At 35.2% G+C, this 22,168-nt stretch overlaps 1 protein-coding gene across 1 annotated transcript; it reads right to left on the reverse strand.

Annotated features, from left to right (window-relative positions):
* Positions 1-1,409: 1,409 nt before the first annotated feature.
* LOC132544980 (dnaJ homolog subfamily C member 2-like) lies at positions 1,410-21,339 on the reverse strand. Its single transcript, XM_060208645.1, has 19 exons — positions 21,189-21,339; positions 19,834-20,024; positions 19,441-19,516; positions 18,872-18,973; positions 18,254-18,398; positions 17,435-17,521; positions 16,773-16,838; positions 16,510-16,601; positions 15,971-16,092; positions 15,666-15,734; positions 12,866-12,946; positions 11,945-12,033; positions 10,661-10,719; positions 9,132-9,142; positions 8,664-8,833; positions 7,934-8,031; positions 7,534-7,653; positions 5,587-5,765; positions 1,410-2,471 (listed from the first exon to the last, which is right to left on the reverse strand). The coding sequence occupies exons 1-19, from the start codon at positions 21,244-21,246 to the stop codon at positions 2,409-2,411; spliced, it is 1,878 nt and encodes a 625-aa protein (XP_060064628.1). The 5' UTR covers positions 21,247-21,339; the 3' UTR covers positions 1,410-2,408.
* Between the last annotated feature and the right edge of the window lie 829 nt (positions 21,340-22,168).

Here is a 22,168-nt window from a genome sequence, read left to right on the forward strand (position 1 = left end):
GAAAAAGTAGTATTTAAAAACTTAATCGGGCTGATGGGGAGGCCATCTTGAATTGTAGATAAATTTCAAAAATGTGATGTGCTAGACTAGCACCTACATATCTTATTAGCAGGAAATTTCTAGGTCTGTTCAGCAATCCAGATAGAAAAAGCTTCTAATGTCAAAATCAAAAATTGTATTTGGCAATTACCTTGAATATCTTGTACACTAAAGAATAGAAATTAGCATGTCTCGATAAATACCTGTATCTTAAATGTCAAAACTCAAGTTGCCTAAGGAAGCCAAAAATGATCCAGCTGAATATCTTTGATGTATCAAGGACTCCATCATCTTAGTATTGTGAAAAACATGGCCAATAGATCTAGGATTTTGACAGATTGTTATCACTCTGTCTAAATAAATAGTTGAAGGATCATTCTCCAGTTTCATCAGTAGATTCTCCATTTGGGATTGATTAGAAAAACAAAACCGAGCCATCTTGAATTTTTAATAGCTTTTCTCAAAAAGTACTGGATGGGTTCTCTCTCAAATTTCATTTGTAGGTTCCCTTGGGTCCTAAGTTGTGCCAGTTTTGATTGTGAGACTGATTAAAAAAAAAGAAAGAAAAAAAAGCCAGGTGGCCATCTTGGATTTGACAATGAAAGTGCTGGAGAGATCTTTCTCAAATTTCATATGTAGATTTCTCTTGGTCCTTATTTGTGCTCCACCTTTTTATCTCAAATTTCAGCAATGATTAGAAAAACAAAACTGGCTGACACGCGACCACCTTGGTCGGCAGATTAGTTCATGTATTACTATTTTTTAAATTTCATATGATCAAAAGCAAATATAGAGGAATTAAAAGAAGAGAAAAGATCAAACTTTTATAGAACAAATATAGATCAAATGATGAACGACCCAACAACTTACAAATATCTTTGCCGAAAGGATTAAAATGTGTTTGGAAATTAGTTGATGAAGTAGCTGATGTTGTAATTCTTCCAAAAAGTAAATAGATAAAAAAAAAACCGCAAAAATGTTACAAGATCTCATGTTTTAAATGACAAGTTGGAACTATTTTCTATACACCACACACATCAAAGCCAAAGCCTTGAAGACATCAGTTACAGTCACAAAATATGACAAGGGGCCCACGCAACTTAACAGTTATTGAGACAAGACATTTGAATAGAAAGTTTACTCACAGCGGAGACAACAGACTAAACAGGATGGCAAGACTAAATCTGTGATACAACATCCCAAATACAGATCGTATGATGCCTAGCATCCACTTTTATGTGGGTGATAGCCATCATATGCCTATGTTTTTATGTTTTACTTTTTGTTCCTTACAACATTATACCTGAAAAGACAGATTATCACACCACCTTTAAAGTGTATATACAACAGAAACAACAATAAACACAGGAGTCTTTCCAATACTTTTATTTTGGAAAACTCTCAGCACTTTGGCATAGAAAATATCCAAACATGATTGACATAACATGTGATAGCTGTTGCATAAATCACAATTACTTTTTTATAATGCATCATCCTACCATGCAATTTTGATGAGTTTTACAATGTATGTGTAAATTCAGCACAAATATTTACCGTTACTGAATCATTTTTGGTTTAGCAAACAAAATTACTTCAGAAATGAGTTTAAATACAGTGACTTTCAGTTACAAATTCTAGCTCGGACATTTTTGAGAAGACTGGGTGGGATGGGTTAATGTTACACATACAACCAATGATTGTGACTCACAACATACCATGTGAAATTTGTCTAAAATGGCACCAGGACCAATAATTCTAGTTGACAACTGTTGTTCTATTAACCGGAGACCTTATATGGTAAAGTCTGGTAATATTGAAGGATCACCCAACATAGACAGTGAAAATGTTAACGAAACTAAGTATGATAAAACAATGTCTATTAATGTTCTGTTAATATGAATAAGAAATGAAAATTAAAATCATGATAATTTTATTTTATAAATTCCTTGTATTCTGCTGTCACTTGTATACACAGTTGTTATGGTACTACATCTCTGACAGATCTCATTTGGTACTGTTAACAAACAGGAACCTGAAAAGTTGCTGTCGTAAAGTATAACTTAACCATGGCATTTGTGAAAAGATGATAAGTTAGTCTATCTCCTCACCTTAAGCCTACAACTGTAAACCTTTCTCTCACAGAGAGAATTAATCCATTCTTTTGATGTGTCCATCCATCCATCGAAACATATGCATAGTACACAACACATGAAACAATGACTTGACATCAGCTGTAGAAATTTGATACAAATGTTTTCAGAAGGCCATGATATGATATGACAAGGTACTATGATACTCTATGGCACCGACACCTGCTCTTCTCAGCTAACAGGGAATGGTGGATCAAAAGAAACTAGATCAAGTCAAGATCATTTCTTCTTAGCAGCAGCTTCTGTAGCAGCTTTCTTGGCTCTGATCAGTTCAACAAGTTCCTGCAATATAAATTCTAATCAATCAATTCTCTGTTAGGTAATAATGTTACAATTTCAAGCTTTTTTAAATACATATTTTTAGTTCAAGGAAAACTGATTCTTGGTTCTATGAGAACCACATCCATTATCTGACCAAACCACATACCATGCTACAAATGACCAGTCCTAGCCAGACGATGACTTAACTACATACCAAAAACACCCAGTCCTAGCCAGACGATGACTAAACTACATACCAAAAACACCCAGTCCTAGCCAGACGATGACTAAACTACACACAAACCGACCAGTCCTAGCCAGACGATGACTAAACTACACACAAACCGACCAGTCCTAGTCAGACGATGACTAAACTACACACAAACCGACCAGTCCTAGCCAGACGATGACTAAACTACACACAAAATGACCAGTCCTAGCCAGACGATGACTAAACTACACACAAACCGACCAGTCCTAGCCAGACGATGACTAAACTACACACAAACCGACCAGTCCTAGCCAGACGATGACTAAACTAAAGATGACTAAACTACACACAAACCGACCAGTCCTAGCCAGACGATGACTAAACTACACACAAACCGACCAGTCCTAGTCAGACGATGACTAAACTACATACCAAAAACACCCAGTCCTAGTTAGACAATGACTAAACTACACACAAACCGACCAGTCCTAGCCAGACGATGACTAAACTACATACCAAAAACGACCAGTCCTAGTCAGACAATGACTAAACTACACACAAAATGACCAGTCCTAGCCAGACAATGACTAAACTACACACAAACCGACCAGTCCTAGTCAGACAATGACTAAACTACACACAAAACGACCAGTCCTAGCCAGACAATGACCAGTCCTAGCCAGACAATGACTAAACTACACACAAACCGAACAGTCCTAGCCAGACGATGACTAAACTACATACAAACCAACCAGTCCTAGCCAGACAATGACTAAACTACACACAAACCGAACAGTCCTAGTTAGACAATGACTAAACTACACACAACCGACCAGTCCCAGCCAGACGATGACTAAACTACATACCAAAAACGACCAGTCCTAGTCAGACAATGACTAAACTACACACAAAATGACCAGTCCTAGTCAGACAATGACTAAACTACACACAAACCGACCAGTCCTAGTCAGACAATGACTAAACTACACACAAACAGACCAGTCCTAGCCAGACGATGACTAAACTACATACCAAAAACGACCAGTCATAGCCAGACAATGACTAAACTACACACAAACCGACCAGTCCTAGCCAGACGATGACTAAACTACACACAAACCGACCAGTCCTAGCCAGACGATGACTAAACTACACACAAACCGACCAGTCCTAGCCAGACGATGACTAAACTACACACAAAACACCCAGTCCTAGCCAGACGATGACTAAACTACATACCAAACACACCCTGTCCTAGCCAGACGATGACTAAACTACACACAAAATGACCAGTCCTAGCCAGACAATGACTAAACTACATACCAAAAACACCCAGGCCTAGTCAGACGATGACTAAACTACACACAAACCGACCAGTCCTAGTCAGACGATGACTAAACTACACACAAACCGACCAGTCCTAGCCAGACGATGACTAAACTACACACAAACCGACCAGTCCTAGCCAGACGATGACTAAACTACACACAAAATGACCAGTACCAGCCAGACGATGACTAAACTAGCCAGACGACGATGACTAAACTACATACAAAACGACCAGTCCTAGTCAGACAATGACTATACTACACACAAAACGACCAGTCCTAGCCAGACAATGACTAAACTGCACACAAAACGACCAGTCCTAGTCAGACAATGACTAAACTACACACAAAACGACCAGTCCAAGTCAGACAATGACTAAACTACACACAAACCAACCAGTCCTAGTCAGACAATGCCAGTCCTAGCCAGACGATGACTAAACTACACACAAACCGACCAGTCCTAGCCAGACGATGACTAAACTACATACCAAAAACACCCAGTCCTAGCCAGACGATGACTAAACTACACACAAAATGACCAGTCCTAGCCAGACAATGGTTAAACTATATATAACATGCCTGGTCCAAGCCAACCAATAAATAAACAACATACAATCTGACCAGTCCTGACTAAATTACGATATATATGTTTACATGTCAATAGATGAAAATTTATTGTTCTATTTTTAATGCACTGCCAAACCTTTTTTTCATTAAATCACTGAGATATCTTCAACAACACTGAATATTAAGATACTGAAATGAGAATGATAATACTAAAATGAGAATGATGATACTGAAATGAGAATGATGATACTAAAATGAGAATGATGATACTAAAATGAGAATGAAGATTACTAAAATGAGAATGAAGATTCTAAAATGAGAATGATGATACTAAAATGAGAATGATGATACTGAAATGAGAATGAAGATACTAAAATGAGAATGATGATACTAAAATGAGAATGATGATACTGAAATGAGAATGATGATACTGAAATGAGAATGATGATACTAAAATGAGAATGATAATACTAAAATGAGAATGAAGATTCTAAAATGAGAATGAAGATTCTAAAATGAGAATGAAGATACTAAAATGAGAATGAAGATACTAAAATGTGAATGATGATACTAAAATGAGAATGAAGATACTAAAATGAGAATGAAGATTCTAAAATGAGAATGATGATACTAAAATGAGAATGAATGATACTAAAATGAGAATGATAATACTAAAATGAGAATGATGATACTAAAATGAGAATGATGATTCTAAAATGAGAATGAAGATACTAAAATGAGAATGAAGATACTAAAATGAGAATGATGATACTAAAATGAGAATGAAGATACTAAAATGAGAATGAAGATACTAAAATGAGAATGATGATACTAAAATGAGAATGAAGATACTTAAATGAGAATGGAGAATAAAGATACTAAAATGAGAATGAAGATACTAAAATGAGAATGAAGATACTAAAATGAAAATGAAGATTCTAAAATGAGAATGAAGATTCTAAAATGAGAAAGATACTAAAATGAGAATGAAGATTCTAAAATGTCTGATTCATTTGTTTAGTCTTACCTTGTATCTCTTCATACAATCTTTCTTGCTGCGTGCAGGGAGCACTGCGGCTATCTTTTCCCACCTCTCAGGCGTGTTGGCAGGGAACGTTTTAAGAGACTGCTCCAGGAGTTTCTGCTCCTCAGCAGTCCAGGGAGCAGGGTTAGTGCCAGTCTCACGAATCTGTTGTTCTCCTACAGCTGACAATCAGTAGAACTCATTAGTAATTGTGTTAACATTGTGCTGCAATGTTGATCATTATATAGTTCCATTTATCTGATTTCAAACAGCTCACAAGGATGTTGAATATACACAGGCAACACACCTACTTTGCTGCAGTTATCCCTTTTTTATGAATAGATTTTCAGAAGCTCATTAATGACAATTTGAAAAAAAAAAAAAACAGAAATATTCTAGAGAGGACCACCACGTAACCCCATACTCAAAGTTGGGAGGTGGGCTTGTTACAAGGAAATGATACAGAAATCTCAATGGTATAAATAAAACTCCTTATGGATTGGGAAAGAACCATTGTCTTTGATTGTAAGTTGGATCTTGCAGGAATAGAAGATGGATATCCTACTATATCCAACAGAGCTCCATCAAATACAAATGACATGGAAGCTGGAACACCTGGATTCCAGAAGTCAAATGACATGGAAGCTGGAACACCTGGATTCCAGAAGTCAAATGTTGATGCTCCATCTTCTACAATGTTACAAATCTCATTGAATATAGAATGATTTATCCGGATACCTTATCAACCATTATAAGTACATCTCCCCAAAAACACTTTAGGATCCCAGTTCCTCACACTGATTTTACAAATAAATGAAAACGTCAGTCATCTTATATTGTCATACATTCTATATGCATTGTAGCATTAAATAGACTGACATTCAAAATTTTAGTTGGAGTATATCATTACAGTTGAAAACTCATCTCCAAATCGTTTAAGTTTAATTCCATTTGAGTCAAAATAATTTCCAAGTCCCAATTCTTTTACCTTCTCTATCTTTGTAATTTTAGTTGAGATGTCTCGCATTTCATTGAGTTGAAATTTTGTTTGAGTCAAAGTGATTTTTCAGTCCCTTTAATGTCACTTAAGCAAGGGAAAAGTAAAAAAATTAATTGTTGTCAAAACATTGACACATCTTCTAACAAAATTTGTCAATACATACAACAGGTGGTCTCTGGCAATTAATAACCAGTTTAATTATCAAATTAAAAGTTGGCATCCCAATATGTAGCAGTGACATACCTGTACATTAAATATGCAGTGTGTTTACCTGATATGAAAACATTTAGCCTTGTTGCGTGTATCTTCAGGAGTGATAAAAACAAAACTGTCAAACCAGCAAAAAATTTTTTTATGAAATCTGATCCCCACAATTCCGAGAAAAACTAATCTTAACATACATATATTAATATACTATCTATATGTGCTTGGTCAGTTAAGGGTAGTGTACATGTGTGTGGGACGGAATGACATGAATTCAAATGTATTTCTTTGATGCTGTTATTACATGTTTTGTTGTTTGGATGAATAAGCTATAAAAGGAGAAAGTAGAGATTTATTTGTTTCTGTTTATTTACTGACATTACATTTAACAGATTAAATCACGCTGTTTGTACCTTAGTGCATTGTGCTATCATACCCCTTCTTTGTAATCAACATCAGAAAACTGATATTGTCAACCTTATTTGGACACTTTGTTGGAGTCGAAATTCAAATAACTCAAAATATTTTCCAGTCCCTTGAATTTCAAGATAATGAGTTTTAACTCTATTCAAAAGTTAAACTTAATAACAAGAAAAAGATCATACATATTTCTCATAGAATCGGAATTTCTAATATTTGCGTTAGCATGTGTTTATTGTAAGTTTTTATTTTGTACAAATATTGTTATCATTTACAATATTGACCCTTTAACAAAAAAGGATTTTGTTAACCACCATGACACTTACATTCAAATCTTTCACTTGTAACACCCTCCTTTGGCTTGGCTGTATGAGCTGTAGGTTTAGCTGTCTGCGCCTCAAACTTTTCAAAGGCTTTCCTGTCAGCATCTTGTTTGAGAAAGGTGTCTGGAAGGCAACTTATCGTAATGTCACAACAACCCGTATTGTCTCAAAACGTAATTATTATATCAAGTTAGGATTTCTTTTTAAGCTGAAACTTTTAAGTAAAAACTTTCCACTCCAATCACTTTACTGCAAATCTTCAATATCTCTTACATTTTCTGTTTACAGTATAAAAAACATCTTCAGTCATGATGTAGGGAATGAAACATAAAATAGAATGAATCACTCTGTCAACACCAACAGTATGAACGATAATAGTACTGATAATTAACGATGACCTTACCATTTTTCTGTAGATCTTTAGCTTTTCCCAACACATCTCTTGCATTTTTATTACTTGCTGTCACATGTTGTTTAATAAAACTTGCAATGACTTCCCACCTGCAAAAGAAATATAGATGTATTCACCAAAGATTAGAAATTAAGTCTGATTTAACAGATATCCTTGAATATTCTTTTCCAGTGATTACCCATGAATATTTAATTTGAACAGAAAAACTAAGAGTAATTCAAGTCAATCAAATTTTGTTCTCAATTATCCAACTGTCCAAACATAATCTTTGTTCATTTCATAACAAAAAAATCTTAAATAATGCATTTTAAACAAGGCAAAGTACAGCAAGTAATCCATGGAACCTCGATCATTCAGTACTACAAATAAAAAAGGGCAATAACACTATATCTGAAAACCATGTAAACTGTGCTTTTGGTCATAATTCTAAGAATGTGGGCAACATCATTATAACCAAAATATTTTCTATATGTTCCAAATGGATAGACATAATAACCGACAGAATCATCAGTCCAAGGACATGAATCTCGTCAACTGTACAAACCACTGTGTTTAGGTTATAGTTTTTTATGGAAGAAGACTGACGTATCTAATATCGTCAATTCAGCTTTACTTTCATGTCTGAAAATAATTATAAACACAATAATGTTATTTTATTTTCAAGCCACAACCATCAATGTCTGAGTTTTTATTTCTCAGGTGATTCTGCTGACTGATCCACCTGTCTTTGGTTCCTGCTGGGAATAGATTGACTGCTTTGATGAGGAACTGGACTTCCTCTTCCTTCCATTCCTTTACTCGGCTATGGGAGTTTTCACCAGATGCCTGGCGATGAACAGCCTCCAACTGTGCTCTCTTCTCCTCCTCCAACTTCTTGTTAAGTTCATCTACCTGTATCAGGAACCATTTACTGTTTATAATCGTAAAACACATCAGAATCATTCGTTCAATGACTTATTTATCATTGATGATAATTCAACGGACAAATGAACGACAATTTTTTAAAGAATTTTCATATTCACAAACTTCACACTATTATGAATTGATAACTTTGTTATATATGGTTTTAAGATACCAATCACATGACATGGTTTTAAGATATAAGTAACTTGGTATGGTTGTAAAATATTAGTCGGTTGGAACAGTTGTAAGATATCTGTAACTTGAAACAGTATAGATACTGACCTACTTGTAGATAAACTGACCCACTGGCAAATATACACTGGCAGATATAGTGACCTACTGGCTAATCTACTGACCTACTGGCAGATATACTGGCCTACTGGCTAATCTACTGACCTACTGGTAGATATACTGGCCTACTGGCAGATATACTGACCTAATGGTAGATATACTGGCCTACTGGTAGATATACTGGCCTACTGGCAGATATAGTGGCCTACTGGCTAATCTACTGACCTACTGGCAGATATACTGGCCTACTGGCTAATCTACTGACCTACTGGCAGATTTACTGGCCTACTGGCTAATCTACTGGCCTACTGGTAGATATACTGACCTACTGACAGATATACTGACCAATATACTGACCTACTGGCCGATATACTGACCTAATGGTACATATACTGGCCTACTGGCAGATATACTGACCTAATGGTAGATATACTGACCTACTGGTAGATATACTGACCTAATGGTAGATATACTGACCTACTGGTAGATATACTGACCTAATGGTAGATATACTGGCCTGCTGGCTAATCTACTGACCTAATGGTAGATATACTGGCCTGCTGGCTAATCTACTGACCTACTAGCAGATATACTGGCCTACTGGCTAATCTACTGACCTAATGGTAGATATACTGACCTACTGGCAGATTATACTGACCTAATGGTATATATACTGCCTACTGGTAGATATACTGGCCTACTGGTAGATATACTGGCCTACTGGTAGATATACTGGCCTACTGGCAGATATACTGACCTACTGGCCGATATACTGACCTAATGGTAAATATACTGACCTACTGGTAGATATAGTGACCTACTGGTAGATATACTGACCTAATGGTAGATATACTGGCCTACTGGTAGATATACTGACCTAATGGTAGATATAGTGACCTACTGGTAGATATACTGACCTACTGGCAGATATACTGACCTAATGGTATATATACTGCCTACTGGTAGATATACTGGCCTACTGGCAGATATACTGGCCTACTGGTAGATATACTGGCCTACTGGCAGATATACTGACCTACTGGCCGATATACTGACCTAATGGTAAATATACTGACCTACTGGTAGATATAGTGACCTACTGGTAGATATACTGACCTAATGGTAGATATACTGGCCTACTGGTAGATATACTGACCTAATGGTAGATATAGTGACCTACTGGTAGATATACTGGCCTACTGGCAGATATACTGACCTAATGGTAGATATAGTGACCTACTGGTAGATATACTGACCTACTGGCAGATATACTGACCTAATGGTAGATATACTGGCCTGCTGGCTAATCTACTGACCTACTGGTACATATACTGGCCTACTGGCAGATATACTGACCTACTGGCCGATATACTGACCTAATGGTAGATATACTGACCTACTGGTAGATATACTGACCTAATGGTGTATATGACCTACTGGTAGATATACACCTAATGGTAGATATAGTGTATATACACACAGGTTATTTACCACCTGACTGTAGGAATTAAGGTGTATATAAACATGCTGTCTTGGCCTTGTCCTTGTCCCCAGAACTCAAATCTTCATTAAGACCTTGTAACCTGTTGATATGTATAATGTGATGTATATAAACACAGGTTACTCCACAGCCTGACTGTAGGAATTAAGGTGTATATAAACACAGGTTACTCCACAGCCTGACTGTAGGAATTAAGGTGTATATAAACACAGGTTACTCCACAGCCTGACTGTAGGAATTAAGGTGTATATAAACACAGGTTACTCCACAGCCTGACTGTAGGAATTAAGGTGTATATAAACACAGGTTACTCCACAGCCTGACTGTAGGAATTAAGGTGTATATAAACACAGGTTACTCCACAGCCTGACTGTAGGAATTAAGGTGTATATAAACACAGGTTACTCCACAGTCTGACTAGGAATTAAGGTGTATATAAACACAGGTTACTCCACAGTCTGACTGTAGGAATCAAGGTGTATATAAACACAGGTTTCTCCACAGCCTGACTGTAGGAATTAAGGTGTATATAAACACAGGTTTCTCCACAGCCTGACTGTAGGAATTACGAAAAACTTATTGAACTTAATTATAGACTACATCATAGTAAAATTTGCATTCATTTGGAAAATGAATAATCAAATACAGGATAATTTCAGTAAGACATGAATACTTATGCTCCCATGCAAACCCAAATCTGATCAGGTGTAGATATGTTACTCAGGGTGAATATAAATGGGATGTAAGGATGGGACGGACAGACACAGGTAAAACTATGCCTCAGCCTCCTACCGTATGATATAGAGGGATATGAACAACTTAACATTTCCAGAAATTCAGGGTACGGAAGGGGACATTTTGAGAGTAAAAGATCATAATCAATTGACTTTATGATGCTATAGTTTGGATGTTGACAAATAACAGCATAAAAGCCTTACTTTTACAAAACATCTGGTCCATTGTGCCTGTGTTGTTCATCCATGATTCAAATGCATTTCATAACTGTGACCTAAATTTCAGATCTTGATCAAACTTTACACTAAATTAGCATGCTAACACTCCAGACTAAATCCATTATATCATTTCTGTTTTTAGAATAATATTCAAATTTCTTAGAAAGTGACAAATAAAAATTTTAAACATGGTGACTGCTCCTACTTTTGTTTTGATTTTTGTTCATATTTTTTCAATTCAAGCTAGATGTATAGTGTAGAACCTTTGATAATATCAGACTAAGCGAAAGACTTTCATCCCGTTGCGGTAGATTTTCCGTACATAAGACATCATTATAGATTGTAAATTCATACTTGGTCAAAGACAAGAGATCTGCTAGTCGATCAACATCGGCCATGTTGGATACTCTTTCCTGTTCTGATGTAGCAAAATAGTCCATGTCCTGAAAAACCAACAAAAAAGTTTAAGTAAATAGAACATCCATGTCCTGAAAAACCAACAGAAAAGTTTAAGTAAACAGTACATCCATGTCCTGAAAGACCAACAGAAAAGTTTAAGTAAACAGTACATCCATGTCCTGAAACACCAACAGAAAAGTTTAAGTAAACAGTACATCCATGTCCTGAAAGACTAACAGAAAAGTTTAAGTAAACAGTACATCCATGTCCTGAAAGACCAACAGAAAAGTTTAAGTAAACAAAAGTTTAAGTAAACAGTACATCCATGTCCTGAAAGACCAACAGAAAAGTTTAAGTCAACAGTACATCCATGTCCTAAAAGACCAACAGAAAAGTTTAAGTAAACAGTACATCCATGTCCTGAAAGACCAACAGAAAAGTTTAAGTAAACAGTACAAAAATAAAACTTTAATTTCAATAAAAACAAAAATAAACGTCAGTCATTTTTACATAAAGTGCACTATATAGGTATTTCTTCCATTAAAGTACCAAAGTACCGGACTAAATATAACTCCAGATATAATGGTTTCCATGGTAATGATAGCCATTTTTAATCCTAAAACTTTAAAGTTGATATACAGAATTGAAGTATCAGTTTTCAGGGTATATTCATTTTTGTTGATTTCTTGGGTACTTTTGTATCCACGAAATTCCTAAATCAAGGAATTAATTAACTGTCAAGATTAGAAGATTCTTCTCACACATCAATGGCTTGAAAACCATGAATAACTTATCAAAAATCATATCAGAGACAGAGAAATTATACAAGTTTGATACAGAGAGACTTTTCAGGCATCAAACTCATACAATACTTACTTTTACAGAGGTACGCAAGGCTTTCCTTTCCTTTTTCAAGATTTTTTTCTGTGCCTCCTTTTCTTTTTTCGCTGCTGCAGCCTAAGAACAAAATTGTCATATTAGTCTACCTAGGTCTATGTGACAATAAGACTTGTTTACACTCTGTGTCCAACATGACTTGGTTATCACAATCTACACAGGTCTCTGTGACAATAAGACTTGTTTACACTCTGTGTCCAACATGACTTGGTTATCTCACTGTACCTAGGTCTATGTGACAATAAGACTTGTTTACACTCTGTGTCCAACATGACTTGGTTATCTCACTGTACCTAGGTCTATGTGACAATAAGACTTGTTTACACTCTGTGTCCAACATGACTTGGTTATCTCACTGTACCTAGGTCTATGTGACAATAAGACTTGTTTACACTCTGTGTCCAACATGACTTGGTTATCTCACTGTACCTAGGTCTATGTGACAATAAGACTTGTTTACACTCTGTGTCCAACATGACTTGGTTATCTCACTGTACCTAGGTCTATGTGACAATAAGACTTGTTTACATTCTGTGTCCAACGTGACTTGGTTATCTCACTGTACCTAGGTCTATGTGACAATAAGACTTGTTTACACTCTGTGTCCAACATGACTTGGTTATCTCACTGTACCTAGGTCTATGTGACAATAAGACTTGTTTACACTCTGTGTCCAACATGACTTGGTTATCACAATCTACACGGGTCTATGTGACAATAAGACTTGTTGTTTACACTCTGTGTCCAACATGACTTGGTTATCTCACTGTACCTAGGTCTATGTGATGATAAGACTTAATGTTAACACTCTGTGTCCAACATGACTTGGTTATCTCACTGTACCTAGGTCTATGTGACAATAAGACACAGTATTTACACTCAGTGTCCAACATGACTTGGTTATCTCACTGTACCTAGGTCTATGTGACAATAAGACTTGTTTACATTCTGTGTCCAACGTGACTTGGTTATCTCACTGTACCTAGGTCTATGTGACAATAAGACTTGTTTACATTCTGTGTCCAACATGACTTGGTTATCTCACTGTACCTAGGTCTATGTGATGATAAGACTTGGTGTTAACACTCTGTGTCCAACATGACTTGGTTATCACAATCTACACAGGTCTCTGTGACAATAAGACTTGGTGTTAACACTCTGTGTCCAACATGACTTGGTTATCTCACTGTACCTAGGTCTATGTGATGATAAGACTTGTTAACACTCTGTGTCCAACATGACTTAGTTATCACACTGTACCTAGGTCTATGTGACAATAAGACTTGGTATTTACACTCTGTGTCCAACATGACTTAGTTATCTCACTGTACCTAGGTCTATGTGACAATAAGACTTGGTGTTAACACTGTGTCCAACATGACTTAGTTATCTCACTGTACCTAGGTCTATGTGACAATAAGACTTGGTGTTAACACTCTGTGTCCAACATGACTTAGTTACCTCACTGTACCTAGGTCTATGTGACAATAAGACTTGGTGTTAACACTCTGTGTCCAACATGACTTAGTTATCTCACTGTACCTAGGTCTATGTGAGAATAAGACTTGGTGTTAACACTCTGTGTCCAACATGACTTAGTTATCTCACTGTACCTAGGTCTATGTGACAATAACACTTGGTATTTACACTCTGTGTCCAACATGACTTAGTTATCTCACTGTACCTAGGTCTATGTGATGATAAGACTTGGTGTTAACACTCTGTGTCCAACATGACTTGGTTATCACAATCTACACAGGTCTCTGTGACAATAAGACTTGGTGTTAACACTCTGTGTCCAACATGACTTAGTTATCACACTGTACCTAGGTCTATGTGACAATAACACTTGGTATTTACACTCTGTGTCCAACATGACTTAGTTATCACACTGTACCTAGGTCTATGTGACAATAACACTTGGTATTTACACTCTGTGTCCAACATGACTTAGTTATCTCACTGTACCTAGGTCTATGTGACAATAACACTTGGTATTTACACTCTGTGTCCAACATGACTTAGTTATCACACTGTACCTAGGTCTATGTGACAATAAGACTTGGTGTTTACACTCTGTGTCCAACATGACTTAGTTATCTCACTGTACCTAGGTCTATGTGACAATAACACTTGGTGTTAACACTCTGTGTCCAACATGACCTGGTTATCTCACTGTACCTAGGTCTATGTGACAATAAGACTTGGTGTTTACACTCTGTGTCCAACATGACTTAGTTATCTCACTGTACCTAGGTTTATGTGACAATAACACTTGGTGTTAACACTCTGTGTCCAACATGACCTGGTTATCTCACTGTACCTAGGTCTATGTGACAATAAGACTTGGTGTTAACACTCTGTGTCCAACATGACTTAGTTATCTCACTGTACCTAGGTCTATGTGACAATAAGACTTGGTGTTAACACTCTGTGTCCAACATGACCTGGTTATCTCACTGTACCTAGGTCTATGTGACAATAAGACTTGGTGTTAACACTCTGTGTCCAACATGACTTAGTTATCTCACTGTACCTAGGTCTATGTGACAATAACACTTGGTGTTAACACTCTGTGTCCAACATGACTTAGTTATCTCACTGTACCTAGGTCTATGTGACAATAAGACTTGGTGTTAACACTCTGTGTCCAACATGACTTAGTTATCTCACTGTACCTAGGTCTATGTGACAATAAGACTTGGTGTTAACACTCTGTGTCCAACATGACTTAGTTATCTCACTGTACCTACAAAATGCTTTTGTTTTTACATCTTACCTGGGCTTTTGCCTCTTCCTCTTCTTTTTCCCTTTTTTTCCTTTCTTCCTCCAGTGCTTCCTGCTTTTTCTATTATAGAAATGATAGTCAGTACATGTTCTAATTCACAATAAATATCCAAAATGATACTGTTACTTTATCAAATATTTATCAAAAAGGGTGATTAGACATTACACATCAAAAATAATTTGAATCCAAACTGATACTTAAGACACAGACTGGTCGTTATACTTTATAAATCACATTAAATGTTTAAATTAGTTCTGGTGCTTGAGATTAATTATAACTACAAAAGAAATGTTCACCCTTTCTTCCTCTTCTGCTCTCTGTCGAGCAGCCTCCTGTTTAGCACGTTTCTGTGCTAATTTTTTCTCTTTTTCTTCATCTCTAAATTTTTGTATTCTTGGATCACAGGCATAGGCATTATCTGAAACCATAATTTGGTTTTATTTTCTAATGTTCATTATGCACTGTTGAAAATATCAAACGCTGATATCCAGTGAATAACAACAGTAAAATGTTAACTTTTTAATGTTAAATTAACGTCCCTATGAATACAGAGTGTGTGTTTCTAGGAAGCTCTAACAATGAAAGACATTAGGTAGATACTGTTTATCCATGCTCTCAGCCCCACTGTATCTTATTGTGAACAGTGAGATCGCATACATTAAATTCAAGATCAAACAAAATTACCTGCCCATAGCGGCCAAGTTCCTATAAAAATATGCGCAAATTATTAATTTTCTCAATCTTTAAACAAAGAAATAATTCAGTCAAAAGAACTTAGAGAAATTTATAGAAATATTTTATTAAGTCAGACTAAAATATGATCTAGTCAACAGACCTACTAAAAGGCGTATTCGTGCACTCTCTTCCTTTTTTTTCTTTAGTCTTGCTGCTTTATTTTGTTTTTCTATCCATCGTCTTTCTTCACGACTGTAAAGTAAAGTTTTACACACATCACAGACCAACATGTTTTCATATTCAAACTTCCAGCAAAAATAAATTTCTGAATCAGAATAATAAATTAAAAAATAAGTTTCAGGAAACATAAATAGTTTTTCAACATTGTCATAATACCACATTTGAAAACATCAGAAAACTTACTTCTCTCCCTTTTCTTTTTCCTCTTCATCTAGATATGAATATTCTCGCCAGGAATCAAAATCATACCTTCAATAATAAAATCACTTTTAATATTATGATTTAAAGGTAAATAGCTTATCTGTAAATCACATACAGATTCTGCACACAGTCTAGGTCTTCCTTCTATATGATACAGTGTTTCAATGGTAAATCATTTTCTACGGTAGAGAAATGAAATGTTTGGTCACAAAAGACCTTGACCCCTTGATATCCATTCCATATTTGATTACCTTACATGAGCAACAGATAAGGACATTTCAGACATTTCACACCAAAGCTGTTCACATTTATTTAATATTTCATAATCTATTCAAAAACAGACGAGATTTCATAAAAAAAACATTCATCATATAACTTGCTTTTCATTTCCTGTCATATGGTCATGACATAAATGTTGTAAGACACTCATATAAAATCCTGTATTTGTAGAGACAGGAGTGTTCTGTCTACAATTAGATTATATCAATCATACTACCTTATAAAAGCAGTCACATGTACCAAAGTTAACATATGTTCATATAGCAGACCATAGTACTTATAAAGTAATGAGCTGATGCCTGGTAATAATTTGGTTGTTGAGAGTGAAAAAAATTCCAGTAATCTGTTGTACCAGATAGACTTACCAAAAGGAATAGAAATGGTTGACAGTGTCTATTGAATCATTATCATCTCCTAACATTGGAACTTTCTTCTTTTTACTATTATTCCATCTGTAACAGCAATAAAATCAAGTCAATATATAAAAAGAGCTCCAACCTAAGTAGATACCGGTCACATTCCTAATTTTACTATATTTTCCTTTCCATTTGACTTTCTAAGTATCCAGGACTGCTACCAGAAAATGTATAATCTCTTGCTGTTTTATCACTAATCTGTCATCATACAATTACCTTCTGACTTTAAATCATCCTAACTCATACAGGATCAGTTTTAACTGTTTATCAATCACTGAACAGCAAGAATTTCACAGATTTTCAACCAAAAACCATCTCAGCAAATACAGAGAAATTCTTAAGGAAATTCTTATAATTTGTAATGATTCCTTATCTGAGGCAGGTAATGTACAGTCAAAGTTGGCTCTTTTTTCAAAGTAGCTCAGTACAGCTGGTATATCAAAAATATTAACCCTGCAGCGACATTTTTTTCTTTCATTTCCAAGAGCAATCTCAATTTCTTAAATGTTTAGGAAAAATAACAACTTGCCCTAGATCCATATATCTTCATACAATTTATTATAACATTGTGTCCTGAAATACAACATCAGCTGATCTTGACACTGGATATCAGTCTTGTATACTGGATATGTCTGGTTTTAATAGCAACCAGCTAACTTAGGTTGTGAACAAAACAGTCTAGAGTGTTGTACCTTTCATGAAGGTAGCCACTGTAACACTCATAATTACAAATTAAAATAAAACTGTTTTTTCAACCTATATACAAACCTTGCATTTCTTTCAAAAACTGGTCCAAATGAAGTAAAGAAGGAGTCTTTTGTCTGTTGATTATTGCTGGGTATACTATCATCAAATTCTGGATCTACACTGTCATAGGATCGTCTCTTCGTCCGAGAGCCTAATACTTCATAGGCTGATACAGATTTAAACAAATGGTTATTTCATATTTTTTATTTCTTATTTCAATCACCATTTGGGAACAAGGATATATATTGCTTATTACTTATTACTTTGTAAATCATGGAATTTTTCAGATCAACAATATAATCTTCTTGCTCTGACTGATTCCAAAGAAAAGATCAAATATCATTAATGAATGACAGAAAATGTTATTAACCACATGTATGTAAATATTTTCATTATTTCTCAGATTAATAAATACACTTCTCTTCTGGTTATCAGTCATTTTACTCATCCATCATGAATTCCTATTATCCACCCTAGTTTATAACAAGTTCATTAAGAAATGAACGTCAACTTAGTTATCATACATTTGTTTATCAACTTTTTATTGATATACAATTTATGACTTAATATACAGATTTATTTTACATTGTTTTTTTATAAGTTCCTAGATTACACAGTTCTAGATGGTGAACCTCATACCTCGTGTTATACATGTAAAGTAGTCGTCATCGCCTTCACCTTTCACCACTACTCCCCGTGCACGTCGTTTGTCTGGGTGATGTTTTAACACTTTGTTTTTATCTACAACACAACATGACCATATTTAGATACTTTTTTCAGCTACAATTTTATCTATTAATCAATAAGAGAGATTATCAAATATATTACCATCACTGCTGGTCATTTTGATAAAAAGGAACTTTTTCCTGAATACGATTGTAAGGAGCAAGTCAATTTTGGGAAAAACCATATTCCATGTAATAGTAACTGATATGAATATCCTGTACACCAAATTAAACTTCATTGACTAAATTATAAATCTAACTTTTCAATATTTAATTTACTTAATATGTATAAATCAAAAGGAAACCATAACAATTGTGACAAATATTAAATTACAATAACTGTAATGATTGATTAATCTGAAATGTTGAATGGGTTTTTTTTAAGCTAAAATACTTTTTTATAGAGAATTATATCAAATATTTTTACAAAATATCAAAAATGTGAATGATCTTCTAGTGATCACTAACTACCAATATACTTACATGCTTTTTTAATCTGGTTTTCTGTAGCTTTGTATCTTAACTTTTTCAAACCTAAAACTGCATAATGGTCTTGACTCTGAAAGATGAAAAGAACGATTAAAATCAAATATAATACATCTGATTGTTTTAATACATTATGATGAAATCATTTCTTTTCTGAAAAATGTCTTACACAATACAAAATAGCAAGGTCATAGTAAAGTATGCATTATGATAACAGAAGTCTAATATTAACATTTGTATGTGATAACAATCCAATGTTGTAATGAACTTTAGACTATGATCATGAGAGATAATTTTTCCTTGATAACTACACTTACATCGTAAATAAATTAAAACTATAAGTTGACCACATTTTAAGAAAATCAAAAAACAATTAGACAGTCAATTAACCTTCCACTCCCTTGGGTCTAAGCCCAACAGAAGAGCATCATCTCCATCATCATCCATGCCCTCATCATCATCACTCTCGTCGGAGCTTGAGCTCTCTAGGGAGTGATGAGACAGAGAGTGTTTGTGACGTCGCCTTGCACAGAGTGCCTCATACCATCGACCAACTGGTTCTATCTGGAAGACTGTTGGAGCTAGAAAACAAAATACATAAATAATGTAGAGATATTGCTCATGGTTACAGTCAATAGATAAACATGCCAATGATTCTGATCAAAGAAATTTTAGCTGAAAGTCAATTTACACTGATAATTTCATTGAAATATCTTTTTTGTTAAGGGACTCTACAAAGCTCATTAACCATGACACTAGGCCTTCAATTAGGGGATAACAGATAACCCTACTGAAATTTGAAATGTGCTGCAGGATTGTTCTGTGCTAATGTGCAATTTTGAGGTAGCCACCTGATAAGACTTTTCCCTTTAAAGCAGTACAAACAATGGTGTATAAAGAGATGCATCAGTTAACTGTTGTCTGCACCGCGACCAGTGATTATTTCAAACTGTATCATACATAATACTGTCACAAACTCCAATTATTGGTTCATATTAATTAGTATATCATTTTCTCAACACTTACAACCCAAATACTCACAACACTTCTAAAATACACAAATGCTCTCAAACTACATATGCCATACATTCTTAACACGTAAAATGAAATCTTACACAAACAGTTTAGTTACATTTTGAATACTAGGTATACGAATACAGAAATACTCTCAAAAAATCCATTACTGTGACACAAATATAATGCTACATCTCAAATGAAATAAGAATTGACATGTTAGTAGTCTGATATGGAGCAAATTAAATAAGTGATAACGCTGATATCCTCAAATTGATTGATATATTGACTGATTGATGAGGCTCAACATCCTGGGCAGTAACATCCTTGTTCCAGTTAAATCTGGGCCTGTGACACAAATCTTGATATGCGTTTATCAAAACTGTTTCTAAATAAATACATATTTCAGGACAATGGTTTGATAGTTCTCTTATGACTGGGTGATACTAGGAAGAAAAAACACTTCTGGGTTAATTCTAATTCGCACCATTTAAAATATTTTATCGTTTTAATTCATTTATATTTATCATTATTTTGAGAGATGTTATCGATTTCATTTAACTATTCGCGTTTGATCTTATTTCATAACATTCGATGTTTAAGCATCATTCAATTAACGTGTCTAATTTGTCAGAAACAAGACGTCCACGGTTATAATTGTTAGAATGTCGGAATATTGTAAAACAACGAGAGGGAAACTAGAAGCCGGTATCGAAGAGATATTTGTTTACCAGTTATCTTCCCCAGAAGTTCTGTCGTCTGGCCTTCAGTGGCCTCCGGCAGAATCATTTCAAAGTAGAATTTCTTCCTCAGGTATGTATGATAGTCACTGTTGTCACAAAAAATCTGTGAAACTTCTTACTACTTCGCACATGTGTTTCTGTTGAGACACTACAGATATTACTCTACACGCTCGTGAGCACTTGTTAAATAGCTCACGTACCGAACCGGCGAATATATCTGGACGTCACAAAAAATTGCGGGCTGAAGTTGATCCTTCAGTCGCCAGTTTGAACACTTTCATATACATATACTCAACAGGCAAGGAATCTGGCGATATTTATCATTTAATGGAAGGGAAGCAGCTTACAAAATGCTTACGACGAAATGTAATTTGAATACGTACTCTCCGAGGCAAAAATGGAAATCGGAATTTTTCGGAATACCATAGCTAGACCATTCACTTTTGATAAAGAAAACAATTTATCATCAAATGCCTTATGGCAGTTAATAACACTGTCGTGTTAATTGGTCTGGAGGGGGACATTTCGAGATGGCGGCGTGTAAACAACCGAATGGCTATACGTACTGGATCTCAATATATTTCATTCTGTGTTTTGGAGACATTTTTTGACAATTTTCATCAAATAATTACAGCACTGTCGTTAAGGTTTAATAAATCAACTAAGAAAAATACACAACAGAATCACGGTAAAGGAAGTACACCGCCGCGAACGACCGTCGTACCACGAATTCGGATATGTCCAAGTTCGTGGTTACACATTTGCATATAGATAAAGGCAAGTATTCAAACCGGAAAAGTGGTTTGTTTCCGACAACGAAGTGGCGCCTTTCCCGAAAACTGATATGTGTAATGACATATTCCATAGGAAAATATCTTGTAAAATTAGGCAAGATTGTGTACGTAATTATGTGATTATTCTGTTCATGTTGAGATAAATTACACGAAAACGAGCCAATTCCTTTAAAA

The sequence above is a fragment of the Ylistrum balloti genome, unplaced genomic scaffold, assembly GCF_031769215.1.
Source record: "Ylistrum balloti isolate Yb309-2 unplaced genomic scaffold, AGI_CSIRO_Ybal_v1 Utg369818, whole genome shotgun sequence".
NCBI lineage: Eukaryota > Metazoa > Mollusca > Bivalvia > Pectinida > Pectinidae > Ylistrum > Ylistrum balloti.